The sequence below is a fragment of the Sceloporus undulatus genome, chromosome 5 (assembly GCF_019175285.1).
Source record: "Sceloporus undulatus isolate JIND9_A2432 ecotype Alabama chromosome 5, SceUnd_v1.1, whole genome shotgun sequence".
In the NCBI taxonomy this organism is placed as follows: Eukaryota; Metazoa; Chordata; class Lepidosauria; order Squamata; family Phrynosomatidae; genus Sceloporus; species Sceloporus undulatus.
The window spans coordinates 128,115,796-128,135,439 of NC_056526.1; the positions used below are offsets into that span (position 1 = coordinate 128,115,796).

The following is a 19,644-nucleotide window of genomic DNA, read 5'->3' on the forward strand; positions in this document are numbered from 1 at the left end:
GCCCAGTGGGATTATGTTCAATCCTCTGCCGATATAAAATACTGAAAGGTTTATGTTTGTGATGTTAAATTGAGCGAGCCTTGAAAATAGATGGCTGTGAAGTGAGGGCTCTCAGCTTATCCCTTTGCTGTAGCATGTGTGCGAAGTTCTGTCAACTCTGAAAAGTGAATGCTGTATACTGTAAATTGTTTTCCCAAAAAGAAGTGGGGATGGAGAGAAGCAGGTGAACACAGAGTAATGAACAAAATGATACCCACCATCTTGAATATCCTTGACTTTATAGGCATGGTAATTATTGGCCTCAATTCTCCAAAAGCAATACAAAATCTTCACAGCTTACCCACATTGCTGTTTGTCAAGTGCCCTATGAGTGACAACACAAGCCTGAGCAGGAATGTTTCTTTCTATACACAGTTATTTTGCAAAAATAAAGATTCAAATTAAAAAACTCATTAGAAGAAACGCTCCATCTAGTGACAAATAGTTGAAAAGATGCTTGTACTGTAGGGAGAAGATCCTTATACTCATTCTGATGGCATTTTAATATGTGATTTAGATGTACCACTAGCCAATACTGAACTACTTTGCTTCCTTCCCATTTGGATGTGTCATTCTTCTACAAGTCAAAATAATTAAATCTACTTTGCATCTGCTGTTTAGTTTAATGGAATGTGCCTCAATTAGAGCTTCTCTGCATGAAGAAGAACCTCATGGGCTATGCTGCTCCACAGAAAATAACTCTCTATATTATGTTCAGGCATATGGGGCTATCATGGATCCACCTATTACTGGATGATTTGCACTGATATCACAGAGGAGTAGACAGCGGAACAGAAATGATTTAGTTAGAATTTTAAGACCAGCGAACAAATATTGTGAAACTGCACAAATCCATTTCATTCCCCCTTCACCCTCTTGTCTTTCTCACACATGCACAACTTTCCCTTCTGTTTTCATTGTTGTTGATTTTTTAAATGTTTGTGTTGACTGTGGCAGAAAGTGAAACATATCTCTTATCTGTTGATTACTCTGTAAAATATTTCTGTAGGAAGCAGGAAAGCAATCGTAATGTTTTGGAGATACGATGCAAGCAAGAGTCTTCTCAGAGCAATGAAAAAGCACAGTTCTGCATAATGCCATGTGTTGTAGGAGAGAAAAAGTTCAGGGGATGTGTCTGAAAGCAAGAGTTGCTTAATCGACTTCCTAGTTATAATTTTACCAGGGGAAAGTAACCTCAGGCCTTGTTCTAATCATAAAATGTTCCACAGAAATCTCAGTAATGGGGAAGGAAGGGCTTTGTTATTTGGAAACTGCAGTCCGCTGCTGGTTGGTTTATTCCAAGTTGAGGTTTCTTTTATTCTTAAATATTCAATGGTGACACCTTGGACTTTTCTGCATTATTGTTTTTTCACACTTTCTTTACACAATTTGTTTTATGAGATCTAACCTGTTTCATGAGTCCTTTTCATTTGTGAGGCCATCACATTCCTCCATTACCATAACAAGTTGTTAATGGGAAAATACATTTCCTCACTCAAGTGTTTTGTCCATTCTTGTCAGAGTGCCAAGATTAAAAACATTTCTCTCCCCTATCATCCATCCACAAATCTCTCCCTCTTTTGTCTTCTTTAATCATGTAGCTGAGAAATCACTAATGCAGAGCAGACTGTCAGGAGGTCCATTGTTTCCCACAATTTTTTTTGCCATGCAATGTATTTTAAAAACAAAAAAAGTAATGAAGATCTGCCTCATCCAAAATGTGAAAGTCTGGTTTATTGTTAGATGGTTATTTTTGGGATGACGCACCACATTGTTGTTATGTTCCTTCCTTCTGTAATCTTCAGTTAAAGACAGAACAGATAAAACAGACAAAGGTGCTGTACAGACCGGAGCAAAGCACCGGCCTGCACAAGTACTAGGATTGCCTCGGGGCATCATTTCCAGACACCCCGCAACCCTAGTACGTTACCACAGCGTTGTAATGGCAGCGCCCTTTCTACATGGGCGCCGCTATTACGACGTCACGGCTGCGCCACCTCCAAATGAAGCGGCGCAGACATGGTGTCTTGGCACTGCTAAAGGGCGCTTGTGGCACCCTTTCAGCGGCACCAGAAGGAGCCACACCAGCAATACAAAGAGAAAGGGCCCGAGAGCCCCTTTCTCACTTCCCCTGCCGCTGTCGGGGTGTTCTTGGGGCTTGAAGCCCCAAGGACGCCCCTTTCCAGGTCATGGGGAAGCGGCCTTTTGCCACATCCCCGCGGCCTGGAAAAGTGGCGGATCGGGGCCTCGGGGCTGCTGCTGTGGCAGCTGAGGCCCCAATCCATCGGGGAAAGGGACGGGTGCAGGCCGCCCCAAAGAGGCAGTCTGTATCCCGCCAAAGTTTAGCTAGTTATAATCAATTAACCTGTTTATTAAAACACTAATCTTGAACCAGACCATGAGATTTAAAGAGAGTAGCATGGTGGTTGTCAGTATGTACCTTAGGAGAGAAAATTTTATTATTACTGGAGGGTAATTTAAGTTTCAGCCTTTGCTAAGGAAACAAAAATATTGAATATTAAAAATGTCAAAGCTAAGCCTGTTAGGGTCTAGCTTTAAATAAGCAGAGTAATAGAAATGTGCTCTTGTCTAACTATGCTCCAAAAAACAACAAACACATAGTGTGTAGTTTAAAACAAAAGTTTACTAATGGCTTTAATCTATTATTATTATTAACCTAGCTAGTGAATGGTTCAGGTCAAAGAAATATTTATCTCACCATCTTTCCAAAGGAACTTAAGAGAGCAGGAAGATGGAAATACACAGCTCAACTGAAAATCTTAAGACAATGTCAGGTTGTCCCAAAAGGGGAGTGATCTAAGTCATAGGTTTTTTGTGGGTTTTTCAGGCTATGAGTCTGTATTCTATGTGACCTAAATCACATGGTTAGTTTGAATGAAAGAGAGAGAGAGAAAGGAGAAGTTTGCATGCAGGAATTCCCTATCTATCTAAGGATGGGGAAGGAGAATACAAAAATCTTCCAACAATTGCCATTTTCAAAAGGGCTACTTTTCTCTTTATAAAGATACCTTCCTCCAGCCTAGTTTTTTTTTCCCCACGTGGACATAATCAGATTGTTGCCTGGGACTAGGTGGTCTCCAACATATCTTGAGATGGTAAGGTTGGTAAGGCTTTACCCAAACGTGGAGCCATCTTATAACTTCTTCAGTTCCATTTGTCAATAATCTGCCTCTTTTTTTTTCTTTTTTTTTTTACATTCCACCCACTTCCACCAACATGTACATTTTGCTCATTCTTCAAAGCTTTTATTTAATAAGCAGTCATCTTTTTCAGTAAGAGGGCACTGGTCACCCTAACTACAGCAATAAATGGACACCTACAAACTAGTTGGTGAATCAAGAATGAAGAATTCTTAATATGGAACTTTTGAAGCCTCCTGAACATACGCATAGAAAGTTGGTGTGGGGAAAGTTTTGCACTTAAATCAACCAAACAGATAGCACTAGGTGAGTAAGATTACAAAAAAAATCCACTGCAGTTCACCTCAAATAATATACTAGACTGCATATTATATCATAATATACCAGTACTAAATATAATCAATAGAAGAGAGGACGTTACTAAAGAAAGATACACTTCACTTTCCTCTCCCCACAAAAAGACACCAAACACTTTCCTTCCATAAAGGCCCATGGGAGGACCTCTCTTTCCAGCCTAAGAGCTCTGACATTCTGAAAGAGCCCTGGTTTCTTGAGGCCCTTGGTCTCCTGCTAAGCAAAAAACTCACTCCCCTCCCTCCAGCTCTATCCCAAAACTCACTTTTTTATTCTTTTTCATTCTTCCTTCCCAAACCCAGCTCTTTTGCAGTGATGTAGGCATCTTAAAGTTCCCCCCCCCCCCCCCCGATGGTAACTTCCCAAACAAATCACACAGATTAGCCTACCTAACAAGAGAGTCATGTGGTGCATTTCCTCCAGTTCTAATATTTCTTCTCCAAAGGCAGCTGGTCTTGTTTTCCTCAGTGTGACAGAAGAGGCATCCATCCTGAAGAATTATGAATTCTAATGCTCAAATTCATTAAAGCATATTTTAACTTCAATGTTAATTGGGGAATTTAGTGAGTTAGGGGAAATGATTAGAGAAATCTAGTGAGTTAATAAATTAATGGGTTAATTCACAAATTAAAACTTGGTCAAATGTGTATTTTTAGCTACGAATCTAATGCAAAACAGAGGAAATCTATTTCACGTAATTCACAGTTGAATCATGGATTTTGGATATTTAACACTGCATTTACTACTGATACCATGCTCATCCTGATCCTATGTAGAGTTATGCACTCCTAATTCCATTTAAAGTGATATCTATAAGATCAGACTTACTTAGGATTGGTATTTTTTTTATTTATTTTTTAATATTCTTTATTGAATTATCCAACAAATAAAATCCCAAAAAGTATATCTTTACAGTCTGTCTCATTAATGTTTGTTTCCCCCCTCCCCCCACCCTATTATGATTACATTTGTATATGACTGACACTTTTATTTTTATTATATGCAATTTGTCAGTACATTTTGCCCTTATTTTCAACTCTGCTAGCTTCTTCAAAGTCTGGAGTTTCATAAAAATTTTAGGATGCTCTTCTGAATTTGTTTGTCTAGCATTATCTTACAAATATGTTTATATCACAAACAGAGATATTTGAGGAACTCAGCATTTCTGAATTCCAATGCAAACTGACCTGATCTGCACTTCTAATACTAACATGCAAGTCAGGTTGTCATTATCCTTTGGCTATTGTACATCAATGCATATTATGAAGCAATTCCCAGATTTTTAAAAAATATATTTTTACCAGAATGTGTTTTAAAATCTGTGCAGATAAATATTTTGTGAAGAAAAACATTCAAATATTTTGTGAAGAAAGACATTCAAAATACGTATATAAATACAGATTTTCAGGCACATTTGTCTTTGTTTAAAAATGGCAGATTTAATGTACAAAACAAGATAGATTGGATTTAGGAATGAACAGATGTGACACTGACATGGAACTGAAATTTACAATGATATGTCCATTCCTTGTCATGGAACATACCCTAAGTACTATGAGGTTTTTTCTAGAATCCAGTCAACAAACTCTGCCACATTTGTGTAAACTCCTGGTTGTCCTGGACGAGCACATCCCTCGCCCCAGCTTGTAATGCCAGCCAAATACCATTTGTTCTGATATTTGCATGATAGAGGACCACCTGAGTCTCCCTAGAATGAGGAAATAAAAATACACATAATCTCACTCTACTGAGAAAAGAACAAGATAGACAAATTTGAATGTGAAAAAATAACCAAAAGAGAAGTCTTGTTTCTGAGTATATAAGCAAATCATAGAAGGTTAAGAACCATGTTCTTAATATCAAAACTCAGCTGTGCAATGGAATGTGCTGCTACAATGAAACAACACCTTTAAGGATCAGAATCTAGCATTCATGTGCTGGTCCTGGAGCCACAATCTGAATCCACCACTAGTATGTGGACATTCATGAACTCTTACGTGAGTTGCCACAGTAAAAGAGCAGTCGGAGAAGCAGCAGGACGAAAGAGTTGTGTTTTTTCTCTAATGCTTTCAAAACATTATTTTGAAAGTCTCCTTATGAAGGGGCTGCTGTCCACAAAAGCTTAGGTACAATAACAAATTGTTTGGTTTTAAGGTACCAATAGACTCTGTTGTTTTCCCTCTAACAAACTGACATGACTACTTTTTACTACTTGCCGTCATTGTTTGATAATGCATAAGTAATTTTCAGGGCCCAACACACAGTTAACAACAGCAACAGCAAGTAATTTCTAAGTTATTTTATAGTCTACTAAGGAGACTATGCTTAGTTTTTTTTCCTCTCTGCTAGATCCTGTGAGTGGGTGACACGGGACTAGTTTCAAAGCAATAAACCAAAGTCGACACAGATTGCCCATGTCATGTCCACTTGAAAAACACAAAAAGTATGACAATGGAACGCCACCATTTTTCTGAAATTAGAAATGACATGCTATTAATTTCAGGTTTCCATTTTTTACTATTTGTGTCTTTTTGGAGTATAGGGAGAACTGAACATTGATTAAACTGAGAACTGTGCCTCATGGAGGCCTTGGGAAGTACAGTTCTCAACTTTAACACCACTCTTGGTTTTTGACATTGGGGTGTGTTGGAGAAGTCTGGAGGACCCAAGGACTACAATAAAACTCCTTTCGGGTGGTGTGCGGCCTATGTTTGCACAATTCCCACCCCAAAGCAAGGTTTCTTAAAACCAATAAGTAGAAGAGATTCGTGGGAACTCCAGAAGTGAAGGTGTGTGTATGTAAGGATGCACTGTCTAACAGAAACCCTCACCAAACTACAATTCCCAAGATCTTTTGGAAGCTAGATTTTCTTTGATAAATGTTTGTAGCATGTATAGGCACTGAGCTATAAGCATGAAGTCATTACCTTACAAGCATCGGTTCCACCTTCTGTGTAGCCAGCACACAGCATCTTGTCAGATATTCTATGTCCTTTGTATAGCACCTGACATTCTTGATTTGATATTAAGGGGATCCTGGCTTTTTGTAGGGTGTCATGTATTTGGCCTAATATGAAACAGAAAACCTATGAAATATAACAACTTAGTAGAAACAGGACATAAAGCATGTTTGGTCAGATAAAATGCTAGCTCAGCAATTCCCAACCTGCTTGCTAGACAGTTTCAGTAAGGCCTTTGACAAAGTTCCCCATGATATTCTTGCAAACAAGCTTGTAAAATGTGGACTAGACAAGGCAACTGTTACATGGATTTATAATTGGTTGACTGGCCGAAGCCAAAGGGTGCTCAACAATGGCTCCTTTTCATCCTGGAGAGAAGTGACCAGTGGGGTCCCACAGGGCTCTGTCCTGGGCCCAGTGCTATTTAACATCTTTATCAATGACTTGGAGGACAAAATTGGGGGCATACTTATCAAATTTGCAGATGACACCAAATTAGGGGGAGTAGCTAATACCCCAGAGGACAGGATCAAGATTCAAAATGACCTGAACAGACTAGAAAACTGGGCCATAGCTAACGAAATGAAATTCAACACGGAGAAATGTAAGGTACTGCACTTAGGGCAGAAAAATAAAATGCACAGATATAGGATAGGGGACACCTGGCTGAATGAAACTACATGCAAAAGGGATTTGGGAGTCCAAGTGGGCCATAAGTTGAACATGAGTCAACAATGCGATGCGGCAGCTAACAAGGCCAATGCGATTTTAGACTGCATCAACAGAAGTATAGGCCTGATACAGACAGGCCAAAATAAAGCTGCTTCGAGTCTCTTTGGAGGTATGCTGTTTAAATGATGCATGGGTCCTAAGAGTCCAGAAGCTGCGCCAAAGCTGCGCTCCAGTGCTTAGGATTGGAGTGTGGCTTTGGCATTACTTCCGGACTCTTAGGACCCATGCATCATTTAAACAGCATACCTCCAAAGAGACCAGAAGCAGCTTTATTTTGGCCTGTCTGTATCAGGCCATTGTGTCTAGATCAAGGGAAGTCACAGTGCCACTATATTCTGCTCTGGTCAGGCCCCACCTGGAATATTGTTCCAGTTCTGGGCACCACAATTAAAAAAAGACATTGAGAAACTGGAGCATGTCCAAAGGAGAGTAACTAAAATGGTGAAAGGTCTGGAAACCATGCCCTATGAGGAATGACTTAGGGAGCTGGGGATGTTTAGCCTGGAGAAGAGAAGGTTAAGAGGTGATATGATAGCCCTGTTTAAATATTTGAAGGGATGTCATATTAAGGAGGGAGCAAGCTTTTTTTCTGCTGCTCCAGAGACTAGAACATGGAACAATGGATGCAAACTGCAGCAAAAGAGATTCCACCTCAACATTAGGAGGAGCTTCCTGACAGTGAGGGCTGTTCGACAGTGGAACACACTCCCCCGGAGTGTCGTGGAGTCTCCTTCCTTGGAGGTCTTCAAGCAGAGGCTGGATGGCCATCTGTCAGGGATGCTTTGATTGTGATTTCCTGCATGGCAGGAGGTTGGACTGGATGGCCCTTGTGGTCTCTTCCAACTCTATGATTCTGTGATTCTGTGATTCTGAAACATTCTTGTGAGTTGCAAACCCATTCACCTTACTTCTTCAGCTCCACATAATTTATTTAATTGACATTTCTAACCCACGCTGCTGCCACACTGCAGAGATAAAATAGTTTGACACTGTTTTAACTGCCATGACACAGTGCTATGGAATTATGGGATTTGTAGTTTTGAGAAATATTTAGCCTTCACTGTCAGAGAGTTCTGGTGCCCCACCAAACCACAAATCCCAGAATTCCATAGCATTGAGTTATGACAGTTAATGTGGTGTCAGATTGCTTTATTTCTGCAGTGTGACAGCAGCTAGTCTATAACAGCAGAACGGAGGGTGGGGTACAATCTATGAAAGCACATTAAAACAATCTAAAGCAAAACAAACAGTTTAAACTGGTGCTACTCAAAGTGGCAGTCAACACTGATTGCCAATTTGGTGACTTTTCAGAAAACTATGCTAATACAGTTATAACATGTCAAAAATACGGTACTGGTCTCTGGCACTTTAGTGGGGAAAGTTGTTAGTCCATCAGAGATAGCTTGAGAAGAATTGGTTTAAACCATTTGATTATTTCAACCCAAACAAAATAAAGCCCAGAGTCTAGGGGGCTAAACAGAGAGCCCCTTTGGAGCAGCATTCACCACCTCTTTCCTTGACAGATCGGGGCCATGGAAACTACACGCCACGGCTTCAATCCGGCATTGTTCCAGCCCTAAAAAGAATGGCAAAATGCTGCTCCTTTTGGACCAGGAAAAAGGGCGTCTTTGCCACCATGACGGCACTTTCTGGCACTCCTTTTGGTGTATGTCATCTGAACGCCATGCCAAAGGAGTCCCATAATATTGCCCACCATGTGGTTGGGAGGGCAGCATGACAACGGCTTGAGGGTGGAGTCGGGGCATGCATTGTACGGCCACCAAACCCCCCACTCTGCCCCAAAGCCACCAATAAACTCCAGTCTGTTCTGCATCAAAAATATTTCCAAACGTGGCTAGAAAATGTGTTTCTAAGATGTTGGAAAAGTCCAAAGTCATGAATGGATAAGTGTCAAATTCTCACTTTTTTGCAGAAAACAGTATTTTTGCACAGAAAATCATATTTTGTGTTACTTTTGTGCAGACAAAATCAATAACTGCAGCATTTTCTGTTCAGGAAATATTTTTTCACAGAAATATTATTTTATGTGTAAAAAATGTTGTTTCTTTTGCAGAAAATGTTTTCTGTGTTGAAACCACATGTGAATTTTGTGCAGAATAAATCTAAACTGCAAGTATTCTTTAAAAAAAATAGTTTCATTTTCAAAGATCTTCCCATAGTGGGAAGAATAGTGCTAAAATTACTCACTGCTTCCCTCAAAGACAAAATTGGCAACAATTACTTTATTCAGGAACAGCCATGTTTTAACCTGAGATTGGTACAGGGATGATCTTAGTGCCATTCAGGCCTCCAAGGGAACGGCATTTCCCAACTAGAAGGCTGTAGCCAAGACGGTTACAATTAGTTTTTGGGTCAAGATGGCTTTGGGGTCAAGAGAGAGAGTGAGATGCACAGTGGTCAAAACCATATGCCCAGGGCTAGATGATGTGTAAATTTACAGTGCTTTATAAAACAACAACAACAACAACAACAATGTCACAGACACAGTGGTGTTTTGTTCTACAGGTAGCATTTACTGCCCTAAGTGATAGCTATTTGTTCGTTCTTTGGTCATATGTGGTCATGCAAATTCAGTATAGTTAGTTTATGATGAATCCAGATGCAACAGAGTAAAACTTTGAAAAGTCATCTTTTTGGATTGCCTCCCCACAATTCCACAGCCAGCCTATCTAGTGACCATTCTGGCCAAGTATCTTTGGGGCTGCAGTTCAAAAAGGTAACCTTTCCAAGCTCTGAGCACAACAACATAGCTAAGAAGCCCAAACACTGTTACTTAGAATGTAACAATGGTACTAAGGGATGATGGTAAGATCTTCATCCAGTACTACCTGTGGGTAAGCAGGTGGCTAATGGAGCAAATAACACTCTTTCCCACTATAAAATCCACTCGTGGATTCATCACTTTTCTGTTCTTTAGATATAAAAACTTTTATCTAGTCTTGTTCTAATCATTTGCAAAGATAAATATGTTGGTTGCTAAGTATATATGTTCAGTACCTCTTTCTTTTGTGAAACCCCATCCAGTCACCCAGCACTCGGTATATTTTGTGTTCATTTCTTCAGTTGGCAGACATAGAGGTTGCTGTAAGACTAAATATCAATGTAAAAGAAATAGATGGTGGTAAGAAGATTTTCATTTAAAAATACATCATATTCCTATTGGAATACCAATCTTTTTTTTCCCCAATCATGGGGAAATGATCAGTAGCTAAAGCTAGAAAAATCAACTTACATTAGTTTCAAAGATAACAATATTGAGTTACTTAATCAACATTAAGGGATTTTGTAATAAACATGAAAATTATACATACCACTGAAGTTCATAGGCTGGTCAAGTTTCAATAATGCAATATCATATCCCGCTTCTGAAACCTTGTATTTAGGATGAACAACAATCTCTTGAACTTTGAAAACAGGGGTATGTTTGTTTATTTCTGACTGTTTCAAAATGCCACTATAAACACGCCAAACTTCAGTTAATAGAAGGCTAAGGGAAGGAACAAAGAAAATTCAGATGAATCACTTGGTGTGAGAGAGTTTTGCATTACCTACACAAAATATCAGTCAGTCCAAACAGAAGTGTAACTGTTTCCTAAATTATTTATTCTTTCCATTTACATTGTTGTAGTTGCTAGTTCATCAGTGCTTGGGTCCCTATATCTCAGGGCCTGGACTCAGTTTTCCATTCCTTGGGGAAGAGAGAATCTCACAACAAGACAGAGTGCTGTCTAGAAGTTTACTTTCATAACCTGTTAGACTTTGTGTTTCTAAAACAATTGACCTACTCTGTAGTGCTTAAGATTAAGGTCTATTCCTGTGTAAGGATGGATAAAATAATCCAAAGAACATGTTTTTCAAGTGTTGAGAAACCTGGATGAGAAGAATCCTGGTGAGAATCTTTAGTTTGAGATTAATTTTGAGCAAAATTCAAATGTGGTTGTTTTGCATAGAAAACAGTATTTGTGCAGGAATAAGCATTTTCTACACAGGAAATGCTATTTTTACACAGAAATATTATTTCTTGCACAGAAAATGTGGTTTTCCACACAGGAAATGCTGTAATTGGGGGCTTATTCTAAATTCTCAAGTGGATACAGTGGTGTCCCCATGCCTAGTGTCATCCAGTGTGCACACACCCCGCACCCCCTAGTGATCCTATTGGATGGGTGACTTACATAGCAAATAGTATTTTCTGTAATCCAAAGCCTAAATCCAGTTATCAGTGTCAAATACAATGCGCCTTCAAATTGACTCTAATTTAAGGTGGGGAAAATGGCAACATTTAGTCAGAGGAGGTTGGCCATTACCTTTCTCATAAGCTAAGAGAGTGTGACACCTAAGATCACCTAGTGAGCTTTCTGATCTCACAAAGTCCGCACCCAGCAGCAGTCAAACTACTGCACCATGCAGCCTTGCCAGGTAGTGTAGCCCCAATGAATTAATGAGAATTTGGTAAATCCCATTTATTCAATGGGTCACCCTAGTTGTGACTAACAAGTGGATTTACACCCCCTCCCTCAGACAACTTTTCTAGGGTCTGATTTGTTCCACTTATATCCTGTTCTTCTTATTTTCTTATCCAGGAAATTTAAATGGCATCCAGAACAGTTTCCTTTCAAGGCATTCATTTGCATAAATCCTACTTACCCTTAATGCAAGTGTATTGTGTAGCCCTAGAGTGCAACTCATGGGCCATGCGCAGCCCCAGCTGTTTCTGAGCACCTCTAGTACCCCCATTCTCCTCTATAAACTTGTACATTCTGGTTTTAAAAAGTGACTTCTGGAGTAATTCTTTAAAAAAAAATCTCTCCTGGACCTGAAACAATCCAGCAAAGCCTGGCAAAATGTACTGCTTGCTCTCCAATGTTTCACAGATGAAAACTAGGGCATTTGTGGCCAAGCAACATCAGGTGTGGTCAAGATGGCAAAAAATTATTAATGGGGAACAACACACAAGCAAGGAGAAGATGCAGCAGTTTGTGGCTGTCTGAGGCTACTTGAAAGGTCAAGGTTTCTTTCCCTCCGCACCCTTACTGAGTTAACTGAGGCTTTATCTGCACTGCAGAAATAATTCAGGCTGACACCACTTTAACTGCCATGGCTCAATGCTATGGAATTATAGTTTAGTCGGACATTTAGACTTCTCTGTCAGAGAGCTCTGGTGCCACAACAAACTACAATTCCCAGGATCCCATAGCATTGAACAATGGCAGTTTAAGTGGTGTCAAATTGGATTATTTCTGCAGTGCAGATGCTTTGAATTCAGCTTGTAGTAACTGAAATAAGATGAGGACAAAGCAGGGTGATTGAAGGAGGTGAGAGAAACTGGGACATTTTTAAAGCAGCTGAAAAAGTGGGATGACAGAGAATTCATAGAGACTGTCCCTGCAAAATCAGGACAACTGGAGTGTATGATCATGAAATAAAACTGGGTTGACCCTCCAGTGTCCTATGGGAGGCCAATGCCTGATAGTTGTCTACTTCTCTTCTACAGAAAGCAGAGAATCACTCTACGTAATTAAATAAATATAGGGGGATTAAAAATTAGGGATTTTTTTAAAACCCTTTGAAGTCCATTGAAGGATATGTACAGTCTAGACCTCGGATAATTGCCCACCCCTGCCCTAAACTATTTTCTGTGGCATGGTCAGTATTGCAGAAGGGTGCACTGAAACTCATATAACACAGTAACTCTCCTTTTCACATGTTTGTAACACTTGAGGAAGATCATAGTTCAATGCTAAAGGACAGTATTTTTTATGTACAGGATCCTAAAGGCACCTCCAAACCCAAGACATCCCCAAACAAGACTCCAGTCTCAACCCCTAAAGATCAGCTGCTGGTCAGTGTAAGCTTTACTGAGCTAGATGGACTCTCTCTATGGCAGTTTCCCATGCATCATTTCTAGCTTAGCCTTTGCGGGTTCAACCTACAGTCCTGGAAGCTCCTTAAAATTATGAAACAAACAGGTGTGACTTGTTTTTTTAACACTACTGTTCCCGAGGCTCATCTTTTCTAATTACAGATATTTCAACAAACTTTTGTTTACTGGTGGTTTTACTCACTCTTCAGTGCAGTGTGCAGCTGTCAATATCCATTGGTCACTGATGATTGAACCACCACATAAATGACTCTGCTTAGACAGCTTCACATGTAAACTGACTTGCCAGGGCCATTCAGCTAAAGAAGCATTTACTCCTCCAACGACTCTTGTAGACACACTGGATTCCTGTACACATACTAGAGAATACATACATGTGTAAATCCAAGTTTGATTCAGACGTTTTAACACTGCTCCACTATTTAGTTCATTGGAACATACTGTATAGATTGCTCACATAAATATAAGTTTGAATTTTATTCAGTGATATATTAATATGTTTCTCTCTTTTTTTTCTGTTACACCCTCTTGTAGCTGTAAGCAGGTTATCATAACAAGCCTCCACAGATGGCCAGGCACCCTTCTTTTCCAGGACATGTCCTAGATTTCAGCCTTTTGTCCAAGAGGAATTCCAAAATGCCCTCCACTGTGAGCATGACTAAGTATGGTTTTATATTTATGTTAGTGTCTTTAGCTTTTATTTTGTAATGCCCTACACTTTTCTTCAATGTCCTGCATTTTGTATTGCATTGTCCTCCTTTGCAGACATCTGATCACCCTGAGCCTGCAAAATAAATTAAACTGAGACAGAATGTATTGCTCAAAGCCGTTCTTTTGTGGAATTGTCATTTTGTAAATGCCAGATATATACTGTCAATGTTCTTAATTGGAATTGATCCAAACTCCTTAATATTCATATTCACTTTATGTCCACCAGATGTCATGACAGTATAACCTTCTGTATCTCTCAGGCCAATTTGGATATATTAAGTTAGAGGTTGAGAAATAATTTCATGTACTGTAGTGTTTTCAAAGCCCAAAAAAAAAAAAAAATAACATGGAAATCCACTCATTGATATTTTCTGGTACAGTCCTATATCTCCAAAATAACTATTGAGAGATGACAGCACATGTCAGGGACACATCTCCAACCTCAGACGTTTCCCTCTTCTTTCTTATATACAGTATGAAATGGAGAAGCACTAATGCACTGTTCCAAATATGGAAGGTCTGAAAAGGTAGTGTAGCAGGGATGGGCTCATATCTCCTCTTTGAAGCATATAATTTCCCCAGCAACTCATGCCCTAAAGGAGGTGCCAAAGCTAAACAAAGGACATGGCTCACCTAACTCAAAAAATGTACCTGGGGATAGCATATATAGGGGAGAAGAGTGCAATTTATCGACACACATGGAGCCATGCCCTATTTGAGAAATGTATAAGAGAATACTGGAACGCTCTAGCAGAGTAAACAAACTGTTAAGGAAGAAGCTGAACAACATCCAGTCCCACATGCATCCACCCCACAGGATCTAGCAGAGAAAAGTAAAGAAAGGAACTCTTCTTTGCAAAACTTATAAAAAGTAGCCTTTCTTACAAATTACATATTAAAATATATGGTCTAATGAAGAACAGAGAAGGAAGAAAAAAATGAATGGATGTGGTAAAAGTAAAGAAACAGCAAATTACCATAAATATATGCTGTGCCTAAGTTCCATAGATTAACATGCAAACTAACAATTAGTGGGTTGCTAACTCTAACAGCTAGTGCACACACAGAACAATGCCCCTTAATTGAAAACAAAATTGGCTTTTATTTCCTCTACTCTTCCTGCATGTCAGGAAGGAATTCCACATATTATTGACAATCATCATCATCATCATCATTATCATTATCATCATCATCACCATCATCCTGCCTTTTTCCTGATAATGGCACTCAAGGCAGCTAACAACATATTTAAATCAATACAGTTAAAACAGTACCAAAGTTTAAATTAAAGTACATATATAAGATTTAAAAACAATTAAAAAAATTATGACGTTAAAAACGTTAAACACTAAAAATGCATTAAAACACTGCATGCCAACCTTAGCTGCAGACTCTAAATTGTGGAATAGTGTACCAGAAAAGATCTGTCTTATTACCACCTTATAAGCCTTTAAGAAGGCACTTAAGATGGATCTCTTCTGTTGGGCTTATCCACCGGATTCTGTATAAGAGACAGTGGTTAATGCTCCATCCCTGATTATGATTGTATAACCATTTGATGATTGGATATTTTAAGGAACTAATAGGAATGTGTAATTTAGTATTAGTATTTTATAGATTGTTTTTCTGGATTGTACTGTATTATTTTAATGATGTAATCCTGCTTCGATCCTTGGGAGAGGCGGGAAATATTATTATTATTATTATTATTATTATTATTATTATTATTATTATTATTTAGGACTGCACCATATAGAAGTCCCACCCTAATTGTTTACGAAACCCTTGATGGCACAAAAATGTTTTTACCTGCTTCTGAAGGAGAGCAGGAATGGGGCCACCCTGGGCTCTCCAGAAAATCTTGGAACAGACACCAAGAATGCCCTCTCCCTTGCTCCCACCAAACCAGCCTGAGAGGATGGTGAAACAGGAGGTGGTGAAGGCAAGCCTAAAACATGGCAGGCAGAGAAGAAGGGTGTTTGGGAGTGTGCCCATTAGAAACATCATCTTAGTAGACCCAAAGCTTCACCCACAGAATATATTGCTTCAGTCAGCTGCTTTGTTGAAAATTCCACATCATCCCCAGCCACATGTTATCCACTGGAATGCTGCACCGATATTCAGAGGCTAAACAACCAAAACATGTTCCCCAATAGGTCAACCAAAGTAGGCAATGGTGCCTCTTGCAGATACAGAAAACAGAAATATCTGGAAGCCATAACTCACAACTCAACAGCAGAAAGAAGTTCCACAACTGAAAACTAACCGAGCTGACACAAAAAGATCTACAATGGCAGCCTGAAAACATGCTCTCAAATATGGCTAGGAAGCCCCAGCAAGGGATATAGGAGATGATGTCAATATACAAGTCCCAGGGCATACTGAATCCTTTCAAGGCATGTGGCTCAGTCATGGTTTGATCCATGGAATCCACAGTCTACCCAAGAGCACAAGGCAGGGAACACACAATCACAAAAGCCAGCATCCATGTAGGATCGGACAACCACAATAAGGGGAAATGGAGGAAGGACAATACAAGCCACTCTTGACCACCAGCCAGTGTGGCAATGATGTACATGCTACACTTATACTCACGAGGGAACCACTTCTGACAATATAATAAGCATGGCCTGGATGTGTTTTTTGTTTGCTTTGCTTTGCTTTTTGGACTACGACTCGTCAACTCTGATCATAATCAAGGCTCAGTTTTAATGAGTAGAGAACTCTGAGTAACATTTCTTCTCATTAGAAGTATTAGGTAGAACTAGTAAGCACTGGAAATAAAGAAGCTATGGTATTTCATTTCTTTTTAAGGGAGAAAAAAATGTTCCTATATTGACGTTTACCTAGGAGGTCACCCCTCATAATTGGAAGACTACTTTCCATCTAAACAAATATATGTCAAGTCCCGCTGCAGCTTCACAACTGTGGTGAGAAAGTACACCAAGCACATTATGAGGCATTTCTTTCCTCGTAATCAAGTTGACAAATGGTTTGGGGGCTGAGCCCAGCTGAAACCCAACAGAAACTAAGTCCTAAGGGGCTCTCCCTGCCTAGGAAGAAGAGTAAACGCATGCCAGCAAATAGAAGCTGATGGTCACTTGATAGCAAAACAAAACTATCACAGCAATGTTTGTACAGAACTGTTTGTGTAGAGCTGCCTCAGAAAGTTCAGGGACATGAGTAAAGTCTGTTTTACAGAACACAGGGAAAATTGCTTTACCAAGGAGAAAGAAATATCAAAATATCTCAAAATATAAATATCTAAAATATAAATATCTAAAAATATCTAAATATATAAATATTTCTACGGAGTCTAGCAGACTTCCATTAGAAAAGAATGGTGGGTGTGATGCTTTATTTCTTTTTGGCCAACTTTTTATTCATTGCTACTATTCACATATGCTGCAGTGCTGTTCCTCAATCCTGCCATCTTCTGAAAGTATGAAGTTCCTAATTTCACCTTTTACCCAAATAGACAATGTTGTGTAAGAATTACAGGGCAGAAAATGTGGTTTTCAAACCTTCCTCCTAACTGCACTCAGTAGGAATACCTTTTAGTGGAATACTTCTAATCTGATTAGAGGTTTCTAACTTAAACTTATCTCAGACAAATCCAATAACATCCAAACAGCAATACCTTTATTGGGACAACCAAAATGCACAATTACATGTAGCAAGCTTTTGAAGTCACATTGGCTTCAGGCAAACAGGAGAAAAAAATTGAAGATGTTGGTCTGCATTTTCTGTATCTGCTCTGGGAGTTTTTCATAGTCAAGGAAATTTAATGTTTTCTTAGGACCTTACCACACAGGGCACAGAAGTAGGGTCAGTTCGCATTGTCCGATGCATATTTGCGTTATAACGCATCGTTCATTCACACCCGCGCTCTCTGAATACACTTTGCTGATTCGTATTCGCGTCATATCGCATTGTTCATTCACACCTGGGTGGCCTTCCGGATCGAGGTTTTGCCAATGCATATTCAGGCAAAGTGAGGCAAGTGCAGATTGGATAACCACACCAGCCCAATACAATGTGTATTGGCCGATGCGCATCAGCAGCTTTGCGCATGCTCTGTGGGGCTCTGAATGGGGGCAACATTTTTAACTTCCGGGAGTGAAGAATGAGATCACTGTTTAGCATGTAATATCGCGAGAATTGCTGCCTTTAGCCACTTACGAAATGGGTATGCACCATCTGTGTCTGTGTGTCTGTGTGTCTGTGTGTGTGTGTGTGTGTGTGTGCACACACATAAATACATACATACATACTTATATATATATACATACATAGTGGTAAAGCCAAAAGTGAGATGCCTTTTTTTTATGTGTACACACACATTTGTCTGTATGAGTGTTTATACACACACACACACATATATATATACAAAAACACACTTGCCACAGCCAAAAGTGTGATGCCATATTTCTATGTGTACACACACATCTGTCTGCTTGAGTGTTTATATATATGTGTGTGTGTGTGTGTATACACACACACACACACACATAGATATACACACATATACACATTGTGGCACTGCCAAAAGTGTGAAGCCATATTTATATGTGTACACACACAGCTGTCTCTGTGTGTGTGTGTGTGTGTGTATACATACATATACATATATATACACACACACACACACACACACAAACTGTGGAGCAGCCGAAAGTGTAATGCTGCATGTATATGCTTACACACACACACATATATATATATACACACACACAAACTGTGGAGCATCCGAAAGTGTAACACTGCATGTATATGCTTACACACACACACACATATATATACATATACATTCCCCCCACACACACACACACAAAAGGTTTCTGCTTTGTCTCGTTCAGTGGAAAAATCGCTCCCCAGCCCTGGCGGTTGTCCAGGGGAAAGGGCCAGCGGAAGGAGATGGGGGAAATTCCAGCACAGCATCATGGGAAATTTGTAATCGGTGGTCTTCAGGAGAACCAGCGGATTTGATGTACACACCAGCCAAAGCAGCAGAGGTTTCGCACTGGCCATCATTATGGATCCCGCCGATCCACTAATTTTGCACACTCGCAAAACGGAGGAGCTGGATGCCTTCAGTTCGGAACCCAGCCGTGAATACGCATTGGCCAAAGCGTATTCACGTTATATCGCATTGGTCAATGCGTATTCTGAGCTCACAGGTGTGGAACACCAATACAATATAACGCGACTACGCATCGGCCAATGCGAACTGACCATACTTCTGCACTCAAAAAATCCCTGTGTGGTAAGGTCCTTAGAATCCAGCATGTCTCCTTCCTTGAGTTGCAAATGGACATTAAATTTTGTTGACTTTGAAAATTTCCCAGTGACCACATGGCCAAAGGGGGAAGTGCCAACCTGCAGATAGCCCTCCCTACCATCTGAACTAAGACTAGATACAGAAAATGCAGATCTATGACTAGCATCTTCATTTTTTCCCTCTTGTTTGCTTGATGAAGAAGCCAGTGTGACTTTGAAAGCTTACAACATGTAATTGTGCATTTTGGTTATCCCAATAAAGCTTTCATTGTTTGGATGTTATTGGATTTGCTATATGGCTAACACGGCTACCCCTAGATGTTTTTTTGGATTTCACGTTATCTCAGATAAGCCAATCAAAAGGCATAGCATGGAATAGGAACCCAATCTGTGTTGGGTGAGGTTACACTCACATTGAAAACACAGATTTGCAACTTGGATGTATTCCTGAATTCACCTCTGAGGCCAGATTTCAGACACTAAGGCCAGATTTCAGCAATGGCTA

General features: G+C 39.7%; 1 protein-coding gene across 12 annotated transcripts in view; it reads right to left on the reverse strand.

Moving 5' to 3' along the window:
- Positions 1-4,971: 4,971 nt before the first annotated feature.
- KLKB1 (kallikrein B1) overlaps positions 4,972-19,644 on the reverse strand; it is a 35,446-nt gene continuing 20,773 nt past the window's right edge. For all 12 annotated transcript variants that reach the window (XM_042468514.1, XM_042468521.1, XM_042468510.1 and 9 more), the window contains 5 exons: positions 13,333-13,507; positions 10,579-10,754; positions 10,265-10,357; positions 6,482-6,621; positions 4,972-5,262 (listed from right to left, as the gene is read on the reverse strand). In XM_042468514.1, the coding sequence (XP_042324448.1) occupies positions 5,107-5,262; positions 6,482-6,621; positions 10,265-10,357; positions 10,579-10,754; positions 13,333-13,507 (740 nt within the window). In that variant the 3' untranslated portion in view covers positions 4,972-5,106. The remainder of the gene's footprint in view (positions 5,263-6,481; positions 6,622-10,264; positions 10,358-10,578; positions 10,755-13,332; positions 13,508-19,644) is intronic.